General features: G+C 58.8%; 2 protein-coding genes across 6 annotated transcripts in view; one reads left to right on the top strand and one right to left on the bottom strand.

Moving 5' to 3' along the window:
- The window catches only part of PPP1R12B (protein phosphatase 1 regulatory subunit 12B), a 128,249-nt gene extending 119,855 nt beyond the window's left edge, over positions 1-8,394 (bottom strand). For 4 of the 5 annotated variants that reach the window (XM_055727931.1, XM_055727929.1, XM_055727928.1 and 1 more), the window contains exon 1: positions 2,099-2,517. In XM_055727931.1, coding sequence (XP_055583906.1) covers positions 2,099-2,386 — 288 coding nt within the window. In that variant the 5' untranslated portion in view covers positions 2,387-2,517. Of the gene's footprint in view, positions 1-2,098; positions 2,518-8,266 lie in introns of those variants that run through there. The other variant, XM_055727930.1, reaches the window with a different exon arrangement.
- A 98-nt stretch (positions 8,395-8,492) lies between these two features.
- CSRP1 (cysteine and glycine rich protein 1) lies at positions 8,493-22,653 on the top strand. The gene is made up of 6 exons (XM_055727932.1): positions 8,493-8,629; positions 15,098-15,210; positions 19,353-19,521; positions 19,921-20,047; positions 21,879-21,972; positions 22,222-22,653. The coding sequence occupies exons 2-6, from the start codon at positions 15,099-15,101 to the stop codon at positions 22,296-22,298; spliced, it is 579 nt and encodes a 192-aa protein (XP_055583907.1). The 5' UTR covers positions 8,493-8,629; position 15,098; the 3' UTR covers positions 22,299-22,653.
- Positions 22,654-23,746: the final 1,093 nt, after the last annotated feature.

The raw sequence follows: 23,746 nt of genomic DNA on the forward strand, positions 1-23,746 counted from the left end.
TCATTCCCCAAGTAATATGAAAACAAACATATTTTGGACACCTTCAGTGACAAGCAACTCATAACAACCTCTTCAACCACGATAACAGACATTTTCATCTGATACAGATTTACAGACTGAGGACATACACACACAACAAAACTGCCAGCAAATCAGTGTTTGTTCCATTTGGGCATGCAAGTACATCTCGGTACTCCTTGGTGTGGTCCAGAGATAGTCCTGATGAGAAAGTGTTGATACATCAATGGGACACTGAAATAAAGTTTTTATTAAATTCAAAATAAGGTCAACCTGCCTTCCTGTCAAGTTTCTGAAGAAACACTTCATGTCAGAGACTTGTTTGTACAGCTCGCATCTGCTCGACTACTCACTCATCTAAAAGCTCTTCCCAGTACCAAGCCCTAGGTGTTACTGTTCAATATGTTACCTGACACTTAGCCCCTACAACAATTCTTTACGTATACAGAATTACACTTGCAGCCTCCTGTCAATATATGGCTCGTCATATACTGAAGAAGTTTGACCTTGCAGACATAACTGCCCATTGTCTGATGAGTCTAATGCACTTCACGATACACTGTTGGCCAAGCATCACATTACGTACATCAGCAAGATACCTGGGTATTTCTGAAGAGACCATCAACAATCCCGGCTGGAAAGCCCTCATGAAGTCATCTCAGCTCTACCTTACCTCTACCCGCCTCAGGTTCAGCCTTCTTGCTTGTCAAAATGCTTTCAATAACCAGCTCTTCAGTAACTGCCTCTCACCAGCGTCTATATGATTCCTTATTCATTCAACTAATAATAAATGTATACGTGCTGTATGGGAGTCTACTTAAGCAGTGTAACTTATCCGCTATTGCCATACCGAGACCCGAAAAAGCCAAAACCAAAACACAGCCGAGCCATTACAAAGTTCACTGCCTCGCCAACTGAAGTCCTATTCAACCTGACAGTCCGTAAGCTCCTATGCTCTTTGCTTCGTAACTTATTTTTGGAACTCCAGAACAAAATGAGTAAATATCACTGTTCCTTGCTCACCGACAGCCATGAGCAAGCGAGCTTGTGAACAGACCTTTTAAAAGTCCCAAATGCTTCAGTTCAGTACTACCAGCCCAGCAAAGAAGAAAGCCTAGCCTAATCAACTCAATTACTGCCCTGCTATTTGTGCTATTAAAGCATTATTCCTTACAAACACACATTATTTCCAGATGTTATTCCTGGACTCTGCTTCTCCTAGTCCCGTTGCTACACTACATGCTTAATCTACGAGATCTTGAGCTAAGGAAATTTTCTTCCTGAGGCTGGCCTGGATTCAAATCAGATTCATTTCACTGACCAGACGCAGCAATCTGGGCCACCGATTTGACATGCCCTGCTGCACTGTGCACCAGTCTCAGGCAGCAACAGGTCCCCCCGTAGCACAGGGTAGCGGCTTCACCCGCTCCCTTTGCTTCGTAACTTATTTTTGGAACTCCAGAACAATGTGAATAAATACCACTGCCCCTTGTTCACCGACAGCCACGAGCATTCCGGCGCGCTCTGTGCAGGGCAGCAGACACCGCAGGTGTGAGCGGCACACACCTTCCCGGTCAGCGGGGCCTCCCGGGCTGCCGCCGGTGACCACCTCTGCAAGGTCCTGGGCACGCTGGGCGAGGGCTGGGGGAACCCGTGCTGCTGTGGGGACGCGGGCGAGCTCCGGCCCGGAGCCCCTCGGGCAGCTTCAGGGCAACGCCGGTGCGACAACACGGCGGCAGCGCAGCCCCCCGGCACGTCCCCAGCGCAGCGGACCCCCAGCAGCCCCCCAGCACGGAGGCAGAACTGTCCCAAAATCAGCCAGCGGCCACCAGGCCGAGCCCCCGGGCAGCCCTGCGGGAGCGCGGGCACCGGGCTGCACCGCCCCGGGGCTGCACCGGCGGGACGGGGCTCGGCTCGGCCCCCCGGCGCTTTGTTTACGAGGACCCGGCGCGGCGGCCGCGCTGCGCGCCCCCGGCCCCGGCGCAGAGCGAGCGCTGCCGGCAGCGGGGCCTCGCTCGGCGGCGGCCCGAGGGAAGGGGCCGCTGGGCCGCCCCCCGCCGCGGGCCCGGGCTCCCGGTACCTGGTGCAGGGCTGTCAGCCCGTCCACGTTGGTGGTGTTGATGCGGGCGCCGCGGCCCAGCAGGCGCTTCACCTCCTCCGTGTCCCCGCTGGAGCAGGCGGCCAGGAAGACGGCGCCCTCCTCGAAGCGGACGCGAGACCCCCCGGCGCCGCGGTGCCGGCCCCGGCCGCCCCCCGCCGCCACCGGCTCCTGCTCCGTCAGGGAGCCCTTCCAGCGCCGCAGCTGCTCGGCCCGCCGCAGCCGCGCCGACTCGGCCCGCTTCCCGCCCAGGTGCTCCGGCTCTGACATCGCCGCCGCTGCACTGAGCGCAGGGAGCGCGCCGCGCCTCAGCCGGGAGCGGGGCGCAGCGCCCCCGCCGCCATCTTCGCTACGCCCCCGCCGCCGCCGCCGCGCCCCGGCCGCCCGCGCCCCGCGGCACCCCGGGACATGTAGTCCCGGCCGGCGGCGCCGCACCTGCCCGGGGCGGGCCGGGCTCCCGGCGGCCCCCGCGCGCCCTCGCCGCACCTGGCCGCCGCCCGACTACAGCCCCCGGCGGCCTCCGCGCGCGGGGCGGCCCGGCCCGGCCCGGCCCGGCCCGGCCCAGCCCGCCACGGCAGCGCCTGGCCCGCCGCGCCGCCCCCGCCCCGCCGCTCGGCGTGCTGCCTGCCCCGCGGGGCTGCGCGCTGCTGCCGCGGCGCCCGGCCCCGACCCCGCCTGCGGGGCCCGTGCGAGGGCCTGCGGGGGTGGCCTGTCGGGGGCAGAGGGCCAGGGCCCTCTCCACCGGCGGGGCGGCCCGGGGGCTGCGGAGCCGCCGGGGAGGTGCTCTGGTTCTTGCTGGGGCAGAGGCCGGGGCCCGGGCGGAGGCAGCGCTGTCCGGGCGGCACCGGTGCTGGGCCCTGCCCGGACGTGGTGGCGCCGCGGCCGCCAGGCTCCGCAGGTCTGGGCCTGGTCGGGGGCCCGTGAGCGGGCTCGCGGTGCGGGGCCGGGGCCGAGGTTGTAGGCCCGGCCGCGGCTGCCGGCCCGCGGTGCAGGGTCCCGGGGCTGCAGGCCCGCGGGCCGCTCCCTTCCAACTCTGCCCGCCGCGGCCACACCGCGCTGGGAACGGCCCGGGCCCCGGTGTTCGGGTTGGCCTCGTCGCGCCTCCTCCGAGCCCCCTCTCGTGGCTGGAGCGGCCGGCTCAGCGCCCCGCGGCCTGCCGGGCCCTGCTGCGCCGGGGCGCAGGATCAGGCTCTCCTGGCAGACAGCCAAGCGGGGTCTTCACTGTGGGGTGTCTGCCCCGCGTCTTCAGGACACTCTGTGTTATCGAGCTGCCGAACAGAGGGTTTTCCTCAAGCTGTTTAACGTTAGAGGAATCGCAGAACAAGCGCACCGCTAAATGGTTGGTAACAGATCCCCCAGACCAGATGGCATTTGCTCATCAGTCTTAAAAAACGCAGCAGTTTTCAACAGAGTTCCAGGGAAAACCCCAGGAACTACTGTGCAGCTCATCTGATATCTCCAGCATGCCACCTATTAGGACCCACGCTAATCAACAGGGACTGCATTAAGGGCTATTGAATATTCACAGAAATGCCAGGTCATAGTTCATTAGCAGTCTAAAATTGCCAAACTGGAGTTAGGAATTGCTAGTATAGAAATGCTTTAGAGAAGAGCAACACGGAAAAGGGCTTCACACAATGCACAATTTGGTATGGAGCTCCTAACAGCAGGGTAGTGAGGATGCTAGCTGTTGAGGTGGGTTTAAAAGCAACAGGACAAATTAATGACAGTAAATCAATCAAGAGCCATAAATACAAAGTTGCCATCCTTGGTTGAGAAAGGCCTTTGGCTGCAGGTTGCTGGAGGCTGGGATCCCTCAGTACACACTCTTGGCGCCTGCAAGAGATGGGGTGTGCCGGGTCATGTTCAGCGTGACCAGCTATCACCTTCCCGTGCTTTGTATTTCATTCTTCCCAGCAGGATCATGATGACGAGTGTGCTGGGTCCATGCTGGACCAGGCCTGGAGCTCCTCAACTTTGCATCTATTGCTTCAAGAATTTAATTCTGGCTGCGTGCCAGGCTGGCATGAGCCTTAGCTTTTGCACAGTGATGGGCACAGCCATGTTAGCACCTTCCTTAGCTGCAATGTGGTAATGGGGTGGGAGGCCACCACGTTTCCCCTCGGAATAGACAAGACCACCTAATGCTCCTGTGTAAACCACTTGATTGAGACTATCAGCCATTTATGTCTTTAAAACATGCCTTTTCTTTTCCTAACAGGAATTTGACCCATACATATCTGGAGAGTTTTCTGCATTTGTCTAGTATTCCTGGGCATCTGACTGAGCTTCTGGATGCCGAGAAGACCTGCACAGCCACATCTCATGAGAACTGCCTGTAAATCACACAAACAGTGATCCCAGGACTTCTGGCATACATACCGTTGCTTCTGGGATGCAGAGCTCCTTTGCACGTGCACAGTTTGCATGTGCCCCCAACCTGTGGGATTCCCTCTGCACGTGGTGGGTCCGTACAGTGCCTCCCTGGAAACGCTGACTGTCACGTGTGCACTCTGCAAACTGCCTCCACTCTGCGGCAGTAGCAGCCAGAAGGATGGCAGCCCTATCCCAGATCTGACTTCTCTTGAAAATGGAATCTCTTTTTTTGTTCCCAGACAAAAGAGAACTTGGCTGGAAGAGGAGACTGTTGTCTGTGACTATGAACCTTTTGCCATCCTTCCATCATCTCGGGTGCCCCAGATCCCTGGCATCTGTGATTACAGTCCCATCTCTGCTTTCCTATGATATATTCCTGCAAATTCAGTCCAGCTCTGGCCTTCGTCCTATTTCATCAGTGTGTTTCTGAACAAAAATTCATTATTTCAGGTCTGCTCCCGGGCTGATCAACACAAGGATGCATGGATTGGCAAGGCATCTCCCAGATCCTGAGCAAAACCAAGTGCTCAGCCATGTGACAACCCGGCACGATTAATCCGCACCCTGTGTGCAGATTACGCTGCGTGAAGCTTAGCAGACACCGAAGCCTTTTGGAAATAAACCGGAGCAGGTAAAATTCCCAGCTCGAGCTTGCACACTGACCTGGCTTGGGAAGCTGGGAGACCCGCGGAGGGGCGAGTCTCACAGCCCTTCCCACTCCCATGTCCCACCGCCGCTGCAACACTAGATGGCGCGGGGACCCACAGCACTGCCTGGCCCCCGGACAGCTCAGGCTCCCTCCCGGCGCTCAGAGGAGCTCCTGAAGTGACAGTTCTGGTCCTCTGCGTCCCCTGGGTCTGCTGGATACTGTTGGGGACATGGGCAGGCTGCAGCAAGTGAAAAGGAAAGGACAGAAACAAATTCTTCACTCTGAGGGCGGCGAGGTGCTGGCACAGGCTGCCCAGAGCAGCTGTGGGTGCCCCATCCCTGGAAGTTCAAGGCCAGGCTGGACGGGGCTGGGAGCAACCTGGGCTGGTGGCAGGTGTCCCTGCCTACAGCAGGGGGTTGGGTCTGGGTGGTCTTCAAGGTCCCTTCCAACCCAAACTGTTCTGTGATTCTATGATTCCATGGCAGCCACGGCCAGCCTCATGGTGCACAGCCCATGTCTGCTGGGTGGGAAGACACTGGGAGGTGAGATGCAACAAACTTTGGACTCTGCCCTCCTGGAAAGGGTGAAGAGTGTCCCTCTGTCAGGTGGCAAGGCACCCAACCGTCCCTGCTGGGGAGGGGACAGGCCTGGCCCATGTTCACTGTCTGTGGATGGGGTTATGTATGTCACAAGCCTGATTGTCTCCCCCAGCCCCCTCCAGAGCAAACAGCCTCAGGGCAAAGACCAGAGCCAGGGTTTCCAGCCAGAGATCCTGAATTTTGGGATGCAGGGACACTTCCTGAAGCTGACAGCCAGCTTTTAATACACCCACGCCAACTCCTTGGGAGGAAAGAAATAGGGGCATGTGGGCCTCCGAAAGATGCAAGCCCCTGCCTCACCCCTGTTTGAAACCAGCTGGAGGGGGCAGGACTGCCCAAGCCTGCTGGAGGCTGGTGTCTGTGGCACCATCTCAAGCACCACCTGTCAGATACATCCTCTGAGTCACTTGGCAGAGGTTTCCCAGCCTCCAGGGGAAGGATGCTCATCCCCACATGCTGTGGCGACATCAGCTCAGAGTATGTCTCTTAACTCTCTACAAGGCCTCGGGGAACCCTAGGGAAGGTCTGTGGCCATCACAACCAACTGCAGCAGGTGATGTCAAGGTGCTCGTGTCACCATCCTCTTTGCAGCGTGCCAATGTGCACCACAACAGCTGGCAATGCCCCGCTCAGGGATATGGCTGTACCCAGTTAACTAAGACCCCACACATTCCCTTCAGTGGGGCCCTGAGCACCTGGTTAACATGTCCATAGTGCCACCCATTCCTGGTGTCCCCGAAAGATGTGTCATGCACTACACAAGCCGAGTCAGGACCCATCCGAGCTGCTGGCTGGGCTATGCCCAGCAGCACTGGGTCCTTCAGGTCATGTCTGCTTTGCGTGCCCACACTTGGTCAGGGGCTGGGTTCACCCAGCAAGCGATGGCCGTTCGTGTGCATTGTGCACACCCAGCATGGCAGCGTGACTCCTCTCCCGCTTGCAAAACAAAAGGCATCCTGGTCCTCCACCACCGAAACCTTCCCTGCACACGGGATGTGAGCAGCATGTTCCCCTTGTGATCCTTGTTCCCATCCTGTGTTCCAGGCCTTGGTTCAGGGCCAGGAATTTCTTACCCACACTTCAGGGCAAAATTACTGTTGAATCTAATGCCAAAGTTTTCCAGGTCCAAAGGAAGCACCTCCCTGCTGCTGCCTCCCAGCCCTCCTCGCTTCCTCCCCATGCCAGTATTGCACTCCCAGCAAATGGAGCAGCCGGGGCTCCTCACCCATCCTACAAACAGGCTACCTGCCCTAGGCGAGCCGCTGTGCCTCAGGATTGGGGAATGAGCAGGAAGGGTCTCATGAGCCCCAGAGCGCAGTAGACAGACTCTTCGTGCCACCCCTTTTTTCTTCGAGTAGAAAAAGGCCAGCCCAGGTAGAGGAATGCAAATAGGAGCTTTTGCATCTTGACCTGGCTTGACAATCCTGTCCATGGCCACAGCAATTAGGAGCACTGGAGCACCCAACTTCTCTCCATCCTCACCTGGGGCTGGAAGATCCTCATGGAGCACAGATGCTTCAGGGACTACCGGGGCAGCGGCTCGGGGTGGGAGGCAGCTACCAGCAAAACTGTTCCCTCCTCCTGGCTTCCCCTCCCGGAGCTCCCTGGGGAGCTGCTCCTGGAAGGGGTTGCCTGTTGCTGGCCTCCGAGTCCAGGTGATGGAGCACTGATGGACTGAATCTTCTTTGAATCTTCCAAGACACAAAGAATGCCTAAGAAAGGGAAGATCCTTCCTCTGTCCAGTGCCATTGGCACCTGCCCCTGCGTGGGGTTTGCTGGGGATCAGGGAGGGTGTCCCGCTCCCCTCCCTGCCCTGCCCTGCCTGATCCAGACGGGCATTTCCCAGGGGCAGGGGGAGTTTGTACCCAGCATGGTGAGAATCGGGTAGGGATGAGCACACAAGTGAAAGCCCAAATGCCAACCAGGAATGCCAAGTCCTGCCGGGGCATCTGAGGTGCCGCAGCAGCCCGTGTCTGGCAGACAGTTCTGTGTGGGGCTGCGCTGCCGGGCTTGCACGTGGGCTGCCCTTGGCTTTTCATGGTGGAAACAGCATTACCTGGAGCCTCAGCATGTTTTTTACAAGGTCTGGGGCCTTCTTGGGCTCCGTGTGGCCCTGGCATAGAAACACACAAAAAGGAAACGGCAGCTTTGCAGCCCAGCAGCCACACTTTCTGTAGGCTGCTCCTGGGGTGTTTGGGCATGGAGGGCACAGACATGGGGTGTGCGGGCACGGCGGGGGCTGCGGGACATCGGGGAGCGGGAGGCACTGTCCCTGCTCCCGCAGACACCCCGGCTGCGTGGTGGCCGCAGCGCTTTGCACTTCCCACTGCTCAGAGCTGCTTTCACAGCGCCGCAAGCTGCCTCCAGCACCCCGCAGCGTTACCCCCTGTCCCCACACCCGCAGTGCCATGGGGTGGGGGTGGGGGGCTGCCCGTCGGGCGCTCCGTACTGCCCCCTCCCCTGCCCCTTCTCTTCGCAGCTGTCATTTTATTTGGAGGAAAACTTTGAGCGTAACAAAACACTGACCTCAATGTCTGATCGGTTTTACCGACGGCGCTTACGCTGGGCAACCGGCCTGCGGGTGCGGGGGGCCGCCGCGCTGATCCGTCCCGCCGTGGGAGTGGGATGCGGTGTGATTCCCGGCGGCGCGGGGCCGGGGGTCCCCGGGGCGCGGTGCCCGGGGCCGGTGGCGGGGCCGGCCCGCCCGGTGCCCTCCTCCGGGCGAGCCCTCGGGGCGGCGGCCGCCGTGACATCAGCCGGGCCGGCGCGGAGCTGAGCGCCGCCGCCCCGCGACCCGCCCTCCCCCCCGCCGCCAACAAAAGCCCCCGAGCGGCCACCGGCCCCAGCGCCCTCCCGGCCCCGCTGTCACCCTGCCCGACCCGGCCGCAGGTAGGTGCGGGGCGCGGTCCTCACCGCGGAGTCCCCGGGCGCGGGCACATCTCCGTCCCCCCGGGGGGCTGCTGGCCCCCCTACCGGCCCTCCCCCGGCCCCTCCGGCTGGGTGCTCTGTGCTTCCCCCCCCGCCCCGGGCACAGCCGCGGGCCGGGATGCGGGTCAGCGGGAGGGATGCGGGATGCGAGTCAGCGGGCGGATGCGGGGCCGGGTCGGCGGCGGGGGCACCGGCCCCGCCATGTGCCCGTGGGGCGGGCGCGGGGGGCCTAGCGAGGCGCGAGCGCCCGCGCAGGCGGCGCCGGAGGCGGAAGCCGAAGCTCCGGCAGCGGCCGGGACCGTCACCGTGGCGGGGTCCCGCCGCGCCCCGGCCGCGCCAAGGGAGATCGCGGGGCTGCGCCCCTCGGTGCGCCCCGTCCCCTCGCCACAGCGCGGGGCTTTGCCCGCCTGGCCTGGCGGGGGCGGCGGGGGGGCTGTGCAGGGTCGCTGGGGCCTGGCTGGGCGCCACGGGCTTGGGCAGGGTCGGGGGGCGCCTCCCAGAGCTGCGGGCCCACCACGTGGGACGGGGCGTTCATTAGCACCCCGCAGAAACACGGGGTGCCAGCAAGGCGCAGCGCGGGTACCCGGAAGGTGCCAGCACCAGCGCCACCAGCCCTGGACGTGGCACCTCCTGGCTCCGCTGGTGGTGGGGCTGGAAAGGTGCCCTAGTGCCGGTGGCTGACCCCAGCCCGGGCGACTCGGTGCTTGGTGCCACTGTACAGGCAGCGTGGCTCCCTGCTCCCCTGGGCCCGTGGGCATCCCCTGCCCAGCCTCAGGCTCCTGCCTCCTGCACTGGGGCCTCCCTGCCGGGATGCCAGTGCCCAAGCCCTGGTGCTGGAGCAGCTCAGCGCAGCTCCTGGATCTGGGCGGCAGCGCAGAGTGACAAGGACACGATGGATGGGGAAATAAGGGCTTTGCAAAGGCTAAAGTGTGCTTGGTCAGGTTACAGGGTTTGGCTCCTGCAGGAGTCGGTAACTTTTCTTAGCTTACTTGAAAATGCTCTTGGCTTTTGTTCTGGATAAAGTCAGGATTTTCTCTGAGGAACCCAGTTGTGATGGGCCACTTTCGAGTTTGTAGCCAAAGCTGGGGAGCGGTGTGGTCAGCAGGTAACGGCGTGCTGGTCCACAGGCACGTCGCAGCTGGTGAGCACTTGCCGACAGCCGTGTCTGGCAGGTGGCTCAGCACAGTGCTGGCCCCTTCCCTGGCACAGCGAACCTGAAGGCTGCCTCAGTGGTGGCAGCAGGATTAATGCTGGACTGTGGTGCTTTGGTAGCTGCACAGTAGGTGAGCTGTGTGTGAGGGTCACTGTGGACCTCGAACCACCATGACTTTCTCCCCTCCTGTCATGGCAAAGCCCTCAGGGATGTCTTCTCTGATACAGCTGCATCTCCCAGGTCACTTCTTTAATTGCTTCATGGTGATGCCCAGTGTTTTGCCACATCCCAGTGCTCGCTGGCCTCAGGACCCCATTCTCCTCTTGCTCACCAGTTCATCACTGTATGACCATCACAAATGACCTTCATTTACCCTTGTTTACACTGTCAGCAGCCCAGAGTCTCCTGGTGCCGCTGCTCCACCCAGCTGATTACATGGTGGGGGGACAGGGGGGGTGGTTCTAACTTGCCTCTTGCAGGGTTATTTCCACTTGTGCCCAGGGGATGTGAAAGCTGCTCCGTGACAGATGCCATCTGGGGCAGAGTCCCCTGTGGGCCTGATTGCAGTTAACTGGTGTTGGACCCCTGATCTCCGTTCTGGTGATTTCCACATAGAGTTAGGTGTATCCCCACTAGCTGCTTCTTTTCTGCTCTGCCCACACACCTCATCTGTCTGGGTGCCTCCTTCAGATTTCTCCTCGTTTCATGGCTATGCCAGCTGCTCTCTGAACTGGAAGGCAGTAATCAGACCCCAGGGCTTGGGGCTCCTACTCTAATTTCCTCCCCTTTGCCCTTTGACTGGTCCCTTTGCTGGGCCATGTAGTAATCCTGCGTGGACTGTTGTGAACATCATTAGGAGTGGGTTTTGGGCAGCACTGATGGCCCTTTTCTGCCACCCGCTTGTATTCACACTCCCACTGGAAAGGAAAAAGAACCTTTCACATGGGCCAGCGTGAGTCTCAGTGATCTCCAAGCACAAAGTGATTGCTCTGCAATTAATTACCGTAGGATTTTAGTAGAATATCTGGGCACCTACATGGGAAGGGTTTTCCAGCTATTGCAGAAGCTCCAAGGATTGAGCTGGCATCCCGAGGGCTGCAGGTAAAGTTCATCAGAGCTTTAGAAGGGGGAGAAGGTGCTGTGCTCGGAGGGCTCCCGTGGTAGCGAAGCTGTGTTCTCATGGCAGCAGGTGCTGTTTAGCTCTGGCAGTTAAAACCCAGCTGCTCTCAGGCAGGTGAACAGTGGTTGTCAGCTTTGTGACACGATCACGCCGATCCTTCAGCCCACTCTGAGGAAGGGGTGACTGTGTATTCCTACTGCCTGATGGCTTGGCTTCATCAGCTCACTGCTTTCCCTTACAGCCCGGGTTTAGATGACATCCCAGATCACGAGGACATACTGGTTCCATACTGGTTTATGCCTGGCTCTTTAGGGTGGCTTAGACTGCCTCCCCAGCTGGTGCAGCACAAGCCCGTCTGAAACGTGGGTGAGTCTGTGGCTCATGCTCGACCTGGAGAGCTGTGCTATACTGTGCAAAGCCAGACGTCAGACACGGAAATTAATCTCCCAAAACAGTCAGACTTGGGTGGTCCTGCGTTTGTGTCTGTGCTTCCCAGCGATGCAGATGTGGATGAAGGGCTGTATCTTGGTTTTTGAGGCCTCTTGCCTTATCCAGAGCGGATGACGGACCGGCTGCGGGGCTGAGCCACGCTCGGCACAGGCGCTGCTGTCGGTGGGGCTCTGGGTGCGTTTGCTGCACAGTTGTGGTACGTGGGATGTGGAGCTGCAGGAGGGAGGAAAGTATCTCGGGTTTTGGCAGCCCTGGGTGTGTCTGTTGCCTATAGCTCGGTGAGGTCTCTGGCTGCAGGACAGTCACCTCCTGTTCCTCATTCTGCATGGGTCTAGTAGTCATTTGGAGAAGTGCAGCTGTGCTTGTTGAGTGTTGCAATTGGACAGAATATGGTGCTCCTCCATCGTGCGAAGTACTCCAGAAAAAAAATATTGAAAGGGCTGCAAGCTTTCTAACATACCTTAAAGTAGTCATTAAATAGGGAATTGGGATGATGGGTCTCTTAGATGGCTATTGTAAGGATTTTGCTTCTGGGACAGTTGGTACAGGTCCCAGGGTCTGTGGGCAGGGTGCTCCTTTTTTTTTTTTTCCTGCTGATACCGACCTGTGGCATAAACTGCTTTTTGGTCGCTTGTGTGGCCTACTGGGCTCCCTGCGTGTGCTTGTGTATGTTATGGACTAAGACAGAAATCCCAGCAACTTAAACCTCATCTCAGGCTTTATCTGTGCCCAGCTGTGAGCTATCACAAGCTGATGTGTCCATGGGACAAGCTCACTTTCATGGCCTCTCCCCATGGAAAATCCATCTTGCCATGTGCCGGGAGGTCTTGCTGGGATGTAGCTTTGCAGGGGCTGCGTCTGTGCTGCTGGGTGAGAGTCACCTGCTGAAACCACAGTGGCATTGTGCAAACTGCATGGAGGCACCTGCAGCCTTCCCATGGTGGATGGAGGAAAATAAGCAGCAAAAAGGCTTGTGGCAAACAAACATCAGATGAGCTTCACCCTGCAGCACCTTTTCTCCTTCCACAAACTTACAGACAGCTCAGAGGAAGGTGCCTGCACTGCTGATGTCTTGCTTGGGGCAGATGAACCCTGCTGTGCAGGACGAAGACAGCCTCTTTAAAAGGCTGTAAAGGGATAAAAAATTCACTGCTGCTGTAAAGGGATAAAAAATGTGCTGTGGAGGCAAAGGGGAGCAGGGGGCTCCAAACCTCGCCAGGCGGTTTGTCCCAGAGCGGAGTGCAGATGCCCTGACTGTGGGGCAGGGAGTGAGCGAGCACTGGGGCTGGGGGCTGCCTGCCTGAGGCTGCCCACCGCAGTCGGGGCTGGTGGGACCCTGAGGTGGGGTCTGCCAGCTGCCGGGTTTGGAAGGGGATGGGAGACCCAGAGAAACTGTAGCCCGGGCCATGGTATTCCTGGCCGGGGTCTGACACAGGTGGGCGTGGGGGCAGAAGGGCTGGGGGCTCACGCCGTGCGGGGGTCCTGCTGCCTGGGCTGGCAGGGGGATGCTGCAGGATGTTTCTGCCCTCCAAGGAAACTCCTGAACCGGGGGAAAAACAGGCTCTGGAGAGAATCGGTTTGTGTCCTTTTAAGGCCATGAAAAGGCTGGGGCTGGAAGGGAGGGATTTGGCAGGGGCTGCGGTGGGAAGCCCAGCCTGCAGGGTGTTCAGAAAAGAGACTTCCCGGCTGCTGTGATGACACCCCAGACACAGCTCCTTGGATCCCTGGGGCCAGCACAGCTCTCCAGGCCCTGCTCCCGGCACCCTCTGCAGCTCCGGCCACCTGTCCCACGCCGAGACCCCCTGTGCATCCAGGGGCTGCAGCCGTGATGCACTAGGGCATCCAGTGCCTCTGCACAGCCCTGCTGGCGTGTCAGCCTGACCCCTGCCCTGCTGCCTGCCCTGCTGGTGTAACCAGGCTGAGGTCTTTCCTGTTGCCTGACAAAATACTCTTGCACAGGGAAGAGCTCGACTTTCCCGTGTACTGGGAGATGCCCATATACTGGGAGGTGCCATATTCTCACTGTGCCTGTGAGTGGAGGGTTTGCAGCATTTCGTCCTCCCTGATCCCTCTGTTTGATGTTTATTTGGCCCCCAGTCCTGTTGTGTTTAGCATCCATCTCCCTGGCTGCCTGCCGGGCACGGCAATGCCACTGACCCAGCCGCTGGGTGGGTGATGGGGGACCCAACGATGGGCATCCAGCCGCCTGACGTGACCCAGGGATTTGGAGCTGCCACAAGGAGCGGGCTGGAAGGTTGTGCCCTGGCAGACCCAGGTCCCCTTCCCCACAGCCATGCAGCTGAGCACAGGGAGATCCTGCATGTGCTGTGGGGTGGCACACAGTGTAGTGTGGAAAGGTGTTTGGTGTTGGGGAGCTTGTCCTGCTGCTTTAGCTGTGCAGGAGTTGGGAAGCACTCAGCTGTGCCCACAACGGGGGGGTGACTTCTGCTGCTTGTTCCTGCCTGGGAGCAGGATGGAGAATTACAGAAGTGTTGCTGAGGAGAGGCCTCCTCCCAAGCTGCGTCTTGTCCCCATTGACCTTTCTTACATTGTTTGGCACCACCAAAAAGTGTTTTCTTTGCAGCAACCATAGGTTGCCTGTTAGGTCCTCCTTAGCCTCCTCTTGGCCACACTGAATCAGTCTGCCTCCCTCAGAACCTCCTTGTAGGGCTTTGCTTGAATGCCCTGAGGTTTATGTTGGCCTGGTGTTCAAAAGTATCAAGACTCCTCTGGGTTGGAGCTCTGCTACTTGTGTTAGCTGCTCACAGTATATTGGGGTTATCTGCAAATTTGCAGATCAAGGGGCCTCTTGATCAAGTCTCATCAGATATACGCCGGGAAAGAGGAGAGAAAAATAGAAGCATTTATATCCTGCAAGGAGCTGCATGGTAGCTTAGGTTGGTGCTCAGGTGTCTGCCTTGCATGTGCAGCTGTGTCCCTGGGGCTGCTGATTTCCCAGGCTCCGTGACTACACCTGCAGTCCTGGGGGAGTCTGAGATGCCCGAGTGTGTGGGGAACCTCTGAGCAGTTGGCCAGGCAAGGCACAAGTCAGTGATGCTCTGGGGACAGGTGCCAGAGCCTGCTGTTTGGCGTCAAGGGTCAGCTCCTGCCCATGGGTCAGCCCTGGCTATAGCCCTGCTCTGTGGTGTCAGGAATGGAAGAGGTGTTTGGGGAGGAGAAGCTGGAACTGTTTCCAGCCGGGGTGACAAGCTGTGTGCTCTCCAGCAGCAAGGATCGGTCACCCTGGCCATTGCTGCCTTGCCCTGTTGAGAGGTAATGGCAGGGCTGTGGTCCAAGGCGGTGCCACTGCTGCGGGTACCTCTGTAAGCGCCGTCTCCCATCATTGTCCCACTTCCTCCCTTCTGCTGGCGCAGAAAGGAGCTGTGAGGTCCCACAGCTTCCAGGGCAGGGATTTCTGCAGCTCCTGGCTGGCAGGACCAGTGTTCCCTCGGAGGCAGCTGACACTGCTGGGTGCTGTAATGATGGGTCCTGTGGGCATCCCAAGTTCTGCTGCTTCTACTAATTACCAGCCCCGTGAGTCTGTGCAAACAGCAAATACCCGTGGGTGGTCTCTGCGAGCGCAGATGTGGAGCTGCTGCTGCAGCACAGCTGGTGGGTGCCTGCTCCGGCTGCCTCGCTCTGCCCACCTCTGCCTCCTGCCTGACCTCCTGCCCTGACGCTGCTTCCGCCTCTGCTTCTTCTGCAGGATGCCAAACTGGGGAGGCGGAAAGAAGTGCGGCGTCTGCCAGAAGGCAGTGTACTTCGCCGAGGAGGTACAATGTGAAGGCAGCAGCTTCCACAAGTCCTGCTTCTTGTGCAGTGAGTACCAGCCCTTCCCTCACCCCTCCTGCCCCCCCTTCCCGGCTCTCCGCCGGCTGGGCGCCCTGTCACGTCCTGTTTATGGGCTGTGGAAACTCCTCTGCCAACAGCCCGGCTGCGGGAGCCGTGTGGCAGGCTTTCTCCTTTTCTCCAGACTTGGAAGTTAGTTGTGCTGAAGGAGCACAGATCATCCCAGGACACCCGGGGCTGTCAGAGCTGCTCAGCCAGCACCCACATAAAGATGCAGGCTGTCCCTGCACCGGGGGGGCTAGGCTGAGTCCTCTAGACTGGCTCCAGATGTTCAAGACTGGAGCATGAGACGGGGACTCTCCAAACAGTACTGGCAGGAGGCGGCACATCCCATGCAATCCTCTGAGGTGATGTTAGCTTTAGTTTTCTAAGTGGCTTTACCACTCTAAAACAGGTGGTTGAGCCTTGGGAACTGGTGTGGGATCTGCCCCTCTGTCCCAGGAGATGGTGGGAGGAAGATGTGGTCCTGTCCTGTCCCTTCTGCTGATGGAAGGCCTATGGTGAAGGGCTAAAGCATCACCTCCAGCCTGCCTGCAAATCCGCTGTTGTGGAGGGTGTCTCTGTCATGTGTTTGAACCCAGGTGTCACCTCAGGGAAGGGCAGCAGGGTGGGATCTGCCTGTGGGTGAGCTCTGTGCAGAGATCCCTTCCTCTGCTGGCTCTGCAGGATCCTGCAACCTCTTGGGTTCATGCTGCGGGTCCCCAGACACCCTTCTCCTCCCTTTGGGGACACCAGGGCAGCTGTGCAGGGACAGGCGAGCAGTGTTATGGTGCTGAGAGCAGCCCCTTAAGCCTGGGGCACCCACATCCAGGGAGCAGCAGGGCCTTGGAATAAGAAGGTGACCACTGTCCTCAGCCTGTGTTTTACTAGATTTCTGTCTCCTGCCTCTGAAGACTGTCACATAACAGAACTCGTGATTCTTGCGGGCTAACAGGAGTGCACACATTGCCTGTCCCTGCTGCTGGCTCATCAGCACATCGCATCTGACAGAGCAGCAGGAGCAGAAGTGCCTTCTCAGAGCTGCCCTTGCAGCAGGGCCCCACGGAGGTTTAATGTTTTCTCAGCTGGTCCCTGTACCCTGTGCCCAGTCTCGCTGTCCCGTCGCAGCAAGGAGCGCAGACGTGCTCTCTTCCATACAGGCAGTAAGCAGAGCTAGTGTCTATAAACACGCACACAGCTAGAACTAATCTCAGTAGACCTATTCCAGTAGGGAAATACCAGTGTCCTCACGGGGCTGATCCCTGCTGTGCTCCTCTGTCTGCCTGGCACAGATACTGGATACTTCTTGGCCAGCCTGCCTGGGATGCGGCATGCACAGATGTATGCAGATGTGAGAGAGAGAGAGGCTGCTGCTGCGTCTCTGTTCCCTGCACAGCGTGAAGAGTGGCCAGCAGCTCTCATACGTGGGAGTTTCCAGGCTGGAAACCTTGCTTTGGCTCAGGAGGACTCGGGAGGGGAGCTGTGGCCAGGCTTTCTGCGGGCGGGCAGGGTCTGGCAGGCTGTGCCCTTGTTCTGCTGCAGGAAGTCATGTTTCCTCTGCAGCCTTAGATAAGGTGGGTAGGGAACGTTACCCCCAGCTCTGCCAGCTGTTACCATCCGAGTCTGTGTCAGCGGAGGACCTCCGTATCGGGACCAAGATCCCATTGCACTGCATCTGCCCTTCCCTGTGACCCCTGTGCATGCAGCTGGATTGCTAGGGAGAGCAGCTGCTGTGCAATGCTGGCACCCAGAGCACGGGGCAGGCCTCCAGGAGCCACGAAATCAGGCAAAAAGCATTGCTTTGGGAGGGGAGTACACGACTGCAGTGGGGAGGAAGGTTGTCCCGTATCAGCTCATGGAAGCGAGTCCCCAGGGAGCGGTCCAGGGCCACCTACAGCCAGGGCTTCTGTCCCTGTGCTTTGCAGATGTACGTGATCACACTCCACTTGTACCCCAGCAGTTCTGCCTGCCCCGGCTGCGGGCTCCTTGGGTCAGGCTGTGGCTTGCGTGCCAGCCCACAGTGCTGCCTGCTCTTCCCAGTCCTGTGCCACAGGCAGCGGGTGAGGCTGAGCTGCACTGAACTCCAGTGCTCCCAGCCTGCTCCCCAGTGCTGGGCTTGGGCCTCATCAGGGAACTTGAAGCCATTATCTTGAGGGGAGAAAAAACAAATGCTTTCACCTGATCTGCCAAAAAAAAAAAATTAATCAAAGGAGCCAAACCTACCACAGTGCATTAGAACTGGAGATCGGCTCAGGGAGTGACTTGATGATTGACTCTGTGGCATCGATCCAACTGAGTCAATAGTACATGGCAGAAATGTACTGTAATGAGGCTGTTTGGCCTCTGAAAGTAGCAGCAGCTCTTGTCTAATTGTTTTGTGGAGCAGCTCCACTGCTCCTAGAAAAACAAAGGGTCCTTAACTGAATGAGCGCGGCATGCTGGAATTTGTGCAATGCAGTAAACCCGGGAGCTGGGGGCTGATTTCTAGGAAGCAAACCAGGAAGGAATATTTCTGCTGCCTCTCAAAGCCTCTGTGGCTCATACAGACACTCTAAAAGCTTAGATTAGAGCTCTAAGATCATTCACTCCACCCCCAGGACGAAGGTCGTTACACGTCCAAGTGGAAGTGCCTGAATTCCCCTCCAGGAGGGTCTGTCTGGATGCTGTGTGTTCCTGACCAGCCCGGGGTAGTGCAGGCAGCCCTGACAGCAGCCCACCGGCACTGGGACCAGTTACCCAGAGCTGCCTCTTGTCAGCAGGGACACATGCTCCATCCCTGGCTGCTGCCGTGGCGGGAGAGGGCAGCCCACAGCCAGGGCAGGACCCTGCCAGATCCTCCATAGGTGGCAGGAGACATTCCCCTTTCCACCTCCCTGTCCCAGCAGTGGCACACGGGCTCTCCAGCCCGAGTAGAAGCACCATATTTAGTAACCGGGCCGAGGCGGCTACCTCTCGCCCCCACGCTAGCGCCGGGGTCCATGCTGCTCCAGGAGGAGAGCCGGCTGGGTTTGCATTCCTGCGATACTGGTGAAGGCCAGGAAACTTTTCTGCTGGTGAAGAGGCCCGTGGGCTGCCAGGAGCCGTGACACTGAAGGCACGTGAGCGGGCTGGGGGAAGGCTGTGTCGCAGCTGTAGCAGGATCTGTCCCGGCGCTGGCTCCGGTGCTGTGGGCTCTGGCACGGACGTGAGGGTCCTGCACCCGGGCAGGTAAACACTGGAGATGGCCGAGAGCCCGTCTGGGTGCTGCTCACCTCCCGCTCGGCCTGGCTGGGCAGTGTGTTCCAGGAGGGGTTTGGAGCCCACGTGGAGACGGAGATCAGAGCTGAGACCGGAGTCAGGAAAGCCTCAAAATCAGAAGAAGGGTCCGTGTGGCCCAAGCCCAGCAGCAAGCTCGAGCTCTGGATGGGCTCAGCTGGGACCCTGAGCCTGGCTGCTGTCTCCTCCTGTCTCATCTCATCCCATATTGAACCCCAAGGCTTGAACACCCAGCTGAGATAGTATTCCTCACCTGAGGCCACCCTATGCACAGCCCCTAACCCTGGCATGGGCCAGGGGTGGCACGTTAGCGTGAACTCTTCTGTCGTGGTCGCGGGGGTCAGGGGAGCAAGCTGTGCACGGTAGCGTAAGATGCCAAACACCTTACCGTGCCCCGCTGTGGGAATGGCTGCAGGTCTGCTTTTAGTCTGTCTGAACACAAGGGAAAACATTTGCTTACATCACTTTCCCCCGAGCGCCTATCGCTGCGTATTTGCCATGGACCAGGAGCAGGGCAGGGATGTCCATCCCTGAGCCTGTGAATCCTGCCGTGATTTGTAGGGAAATTTCAGCTCCTCCCTGGTTTAAGTGCGTCACCAGGATACCAGCATCAGGAGGGTTAACAGCTCTTTCTTAGTATCAGCCTTGTAGCTTTGGTGGTTGCTTCCTTTTAAAACCTTTTAAAGCCAGACACTGTTCTTGTTGTGATCCTTATCTCCGCTGTTTTGCATGCACTCCCTTTTGCAAGGATATTATCTAGGGTTCCCTTACTCCTTGAAAGCCGAGCTGTGCTACCCCTTGTGAGGACTTGTTTTCTCCAGCTAGTTAGTGAGCTCTGGATAAGCAGGCTAATGGCGCGGCCTTCTCCTCTTTTCTAGTGGTCTGTAAGAAGAACTTGGACAGCACCACTGTCGCTGTGCATGGAGAGGAGATCTACTGCAAGTCCTGCTACGGCAAGAAGTACGGCCCCAAGGGCTACGGGTACGGGCAGGGAGCAGGGACCCTGAGCACCGACAAGGGCGAGTCTCTGGGAATCAAATATGAAGAGTGAGTTTAAGTCTTGTTTTTGAAACTGAGGCTGTTGTGGGCACCTTCTCCCCCACATCTGTCTGCTTGTGACGCTTGGCTGTGTAGCCCGTGAACTTGCAGCAGAATCTGATCTGGGGAGCGCCATGGACTGTCCTGCCCTTCTGCTCCTCGGGGGGAAACCGCTGAGCCCCGTCTGCTGGGTGGGATGGGGCTGGCTGGGACACGTCCCTATTGCTGGAACACGCTGCCCATCCCCTCCTAGCACGCAGCTGTGAGGCTGAAGTTTCCGTGGGGCTCAAAGCATCATGCCTGAAGCTCCAGGCCCTTCAAAACTGGGTTGAGATGTGTGATCCCATAGCTCTTCCCTCCTCCATCTGGCTTGTGCAGCCCCGATCATGAACTCCCTCCCACCCACAGGGGCCAGCCCCACCGACCCACCAACCCCAATGCCTCCAGAATGGCCCAGAAGGTCGGAGGCGCTGATGGATGCCCTCGCTGCGGCCGGGCGGTGTATGCAGCCGAGAAGGTGATTGGAGCTGGAAAGGTAAGAAGGGGGATGGTGCGGATGGGGCATGTGTGTGGCAGGGAGACCTTCAGAGGAGGTCCTGACCTGAGCCACGGGCTGCTGCAGGGTGGGCTGGCAGCGCCCCCAGCCACGGCTGGGCTTGGGGTCCGGTGGCCGTGCTCACCTGGCAGCCTGGCACCAAAAGGAGACCTTGGCATGTCTGGAACCCAGGTTCTGCAGGGTGCATTGCTTTTACAGACTTGTAGATGGGAGAGAAATACATTTTATATTAAACATTCCGAGCACTGCTCAGCAGAGGTCACAGCGGACGTCCCTGCTGCTAGATGTGTTGGGAGGACGAGCAGTGATGTGGGCCATGGCCACTGCCGCTGCTAACTGAACAAGTGCAACGTCCAGTGAGCCTTCTCCGCGCTCTGCCGCGGGCTGGGATGCTGCAGCCCAGGTTTGGGGCAGGGGATGGATCCCAGTGCTCAGCGCTGCCCGTAGGCAGGGCAGGGTGCCCGGAGGTGTGGGCGCGGGCTCGGTGCATCTCAGGCTGTTCTGCTGGTGGACTGGGGCTGCTCAGGGTCACGTGTAAGGGACACGCTGCCACAGCCCCGGCACTTCCCGTGTCAGGTTCATCCCTCCGTGCCCCGAGCTGCGGCCTCGTCCTAGCCCAGCTGTGGGAGCCCTCTGTACGGCATGGGGACACATGTGGCTCTGTCAGCCCTGGGACGCTGGGTGAGGTCCCTGCCCCAAAGCAGCCTTCCCTCTGCGGTCAGGTACACGTGCAGCGTTTGCCAAGGCAGCCAGCTCAGGCGGCGTGGCTTTGTGCCACAGGGGACGGGATGGCCGTGCTGGGAGAGCCTCACCACCTCACTGGTGATGCTGGGTTGCTCACTGACCTGTGCTTCGTCCTCCCTGGGGCTTCTGTGTTTGTCCTCAGTCCCCAGAGCCAAGAAAGGAGGCCTCTAGTCAATGGAAAGGGTCTCCCAGCATCATCATACCCTAGCGCAGAGATTTGTGATGGACACGCTGAGGGTCAGCCCAGGGTCAGAAGCCAAACTCACCCTCAAAGTCATGATCTGGGCTCCCTGGTAGGCTGCTGGCCTCAATGTCTGTGGGGAACCAAAGCCGGCAAAGCAATTACACTCAAGCAAACCCAGAGAGGATTCCAGAGCATGTGTTTCATGTACTAATGTTTGCTGGATGACTCCATCAGCTGCCTCCTCCTCCAGCCCCCTAATTTCACATTTTTATTCCAAAAAAGGTTTCTTGTTTTCCAGAATGTTTATTTAAATTCCTCTGTGATCAGCTCTGGCTACTCTAGGTCTGCTCAAAGGCTGTGAGCTCATTTATCCCCAGAGGACTGGCGGAGCTCTGCAGGGGGGGTTATTTTTAAACACTGGCTGATTTCTGCATTCTTTAGTATCTGTTTGCTGCCTTCCTTGGAGCTGGAGTGTGTAGGGGCAGGTGTCCCAACCCTGCTGCCATGCCCGAGGCTAACGTACAGCAGCAGTGATCTCAGCGGGGTGACTCGGGGGATTTATCCTGCTGCTCCAGAGAGGACAATCTCCAGAGAGGGCGGTGATGGCTCCTTACAAATTATTGTACAAATGATTTCTGGGGGTGGGGGCAAAAGCTCTCTGAAACCAGATCAACATGGGAGCAGTGACCACACCTGATGCTTCCTCCCTGTACCTCCCCCTGGGGCTGGGGGGACCACTCGTTCTCTGGAACCTTCAGCCCGTTCAGACTTCTTTGCCAACCACTTTGGGTCAGGAACAGAAAAGTGACCGCTTTGGGTAGCCAGAGCATTGCTGCCCTGTCCCTGGGCGCTGTCTGACTGGGCTCTGCTCCTCTCCTGCAGTCCTGGCACAAGTCCTGCTTCCGCTGTGCCAAGTGCGGCAAAAGCCTGGAGTCCACCACCCTGGCAGACAAAGACGGGGAGATCTACTGCAAAGGTGAGTGCTGCCGTCCCTGCCGGCTGGGGAGGGGGGGGCGCAAAGCCCCTGCATCCCCCGCAGGGAATCAGGACGGGACTGTGGCTGGGGGAGGTGGTGGCCCCAGTGGCTGTGTATGGGGACCGTGCCTCTGTTCGCCCAACAAATGTGGCAAACCCCATCCTGTTCAGACAGCGCCTGCTTCGAGAGGGGGACCTGCTCGTGTTCAGCTGCCGGCTTTACCCATCTCTCCCTCTTTGTCCTCTGCAGGTTGCTACGCCAAGAACTTCGGTCCCAAGGGCTTTGGCTTTGGGCAAGGTGCCGGGGCGCTCGTCCACTCACAGTGAGGCAGCCAGAGCAGGCTCTCCGCTCGCTCCGGGCTCATCCATACCAGCCTGTGCTGCTGACCCCTCCCGCACCCGCAGGAGCATCCTTGCCGTCATTGATAACCACGCGCTGCTTCACAGCACGAGCCCCTTCCTCCCCGCCCTGACCCAGTGCACCCCGAAACCATGGGAGTCCCAGCAGCGTCCCCATGGGTTCCTGCCAGCGCAGGTGCCAGCGGGGAGACAGCTCACCCCCCGCCGCGAGGCCTGTGTGCCTGACACGTCCTGCTCCACGTTGCCCATCCCGGCGGGATGCGTGCTCAGCCGTGCCACGCCGTGTCACTGAACGAGCAATAAACATCGAAGCTGACCCACACCCACCTTGCCGAGGGTTTGTTGGGAGCACGGGGGGTGACCAGAGCCGGGGTCAGGAGGCAGGGGGAGGACGGGCAGTGTTTGCAGTCGTGGTTTGCAATTGAAGCACGAAGGCAGGGACCGCTCGGTGCGATGTGACGTGGCCCAGCTGTGGCCAGCCGAGCGCCATGGGTTGGCTGTGCCAGGCTCTCCCCCTGCTCCTGCGGTGGAAAACCATTTCAAAAGCAGCTGTTGATGCTGGGAGGCCCAGGACAGACCTTTTTGGGTGTGTTGGTCACGCAACGCGTGTGCATGCCCTATCAAAACCCCTATCAGTGCTTTTACGTGGCGCCTCTCCAAACAGGCAGGCCCGGCAGTGCTGAATAATTAACAACTTTTCACCTACTCCCTGGATTTTTTAGCAGCAGTGTGGATCATTAAGCTGTCAGTTTGGCAGCTTCCCAGATTTAATTCATTTTCATCTAAACGCTTTCCTTTCTGTGATTCTCTTGTTTGGCTGGCATGTCATACCTACGAGATCAGCCTCGCTGCAGCTTAGAGTTATGAACTCCACAGGGAATGTAGTTTTGGGTTTTTTTAAAGTTACAAACATTGTGGTTGAGTAAATGAGATGGGTGGTGTTTCGAAAAGCACAAGAGGCAGACATCCTTTGGTGGGGCAGGACTTTGACTCCTTTATCAACTTAAGCACTTTCTCCTGTGCATCACACCCTTGGTTTTACGTGATGTTTTTGAAGCTGAGGTGGGGAGTAAGCTCTTTAAACATCTCCAAAATCCCCTCCCTGCCAGGTTTCCTGGCCTAGGACCCGAACTCTAGCTGGTCCCGTTGCTCTGGGGTGTGGGTTGGGGTACAGTGAGGTGATAGCAGGTGACACTTGGCATGTGGAGCAGACGGCTCAGGCTGAGGGATGCGGCGGTGGTCGGGGGCTGTAGCACAGCGGGCTCACGTGCCACCCTTGGTGTGGAGACCGAGCCCTGGCTCCCTCGCTTGGCAGAGGCGCGGGGGTAGGAAGCTGCCTGCGTCCTCCCTTCCTCCGTGAGTGTGCAGTGGATGCTGTGCTGCTGCCGCGTTTCAACTGGATGTGCCACAGGCAG

This window comes from Falco cherrug, chromosome 16, assembly GCF_023634085.1.
Source record: "Falco cherrug isolate bFalChe1 chromosome 16, bFalChe1.pri, whole genome shotgun sequence".
NCBI classification, from domain to species: Eukaryota; Metazoa; Chordata; class Aves; order Falconiformes; family Falconidae; genus Falco; species Falco cherrug.

Excerpts from the sequence above, each read along its gene's own strand:
- CSRP1 (XM_055727932.1), top strand. The coding sequence starts at position 15,099 with ATGCCAAACTGGGGAGGCGGAAAGAAGTGCGGCGTCTGCCAGAAGGCA. Across the intron at positions 19,522-19,920 it reads CTGGGAATCAAATATGAAGA|GGGCCAGCCCCACCGACCCA; the intron begins GTGAGTTTAAGT and ends TCCCACCCACAG. Across the intron at positions 21,973-22,221 it reads CGGGGAGATCTACTGCAAAG|GTTGCTACGCCAAGAACTTC; the intron begins GTGAGTGCTGCC and ends TGTCCTCTGCAG.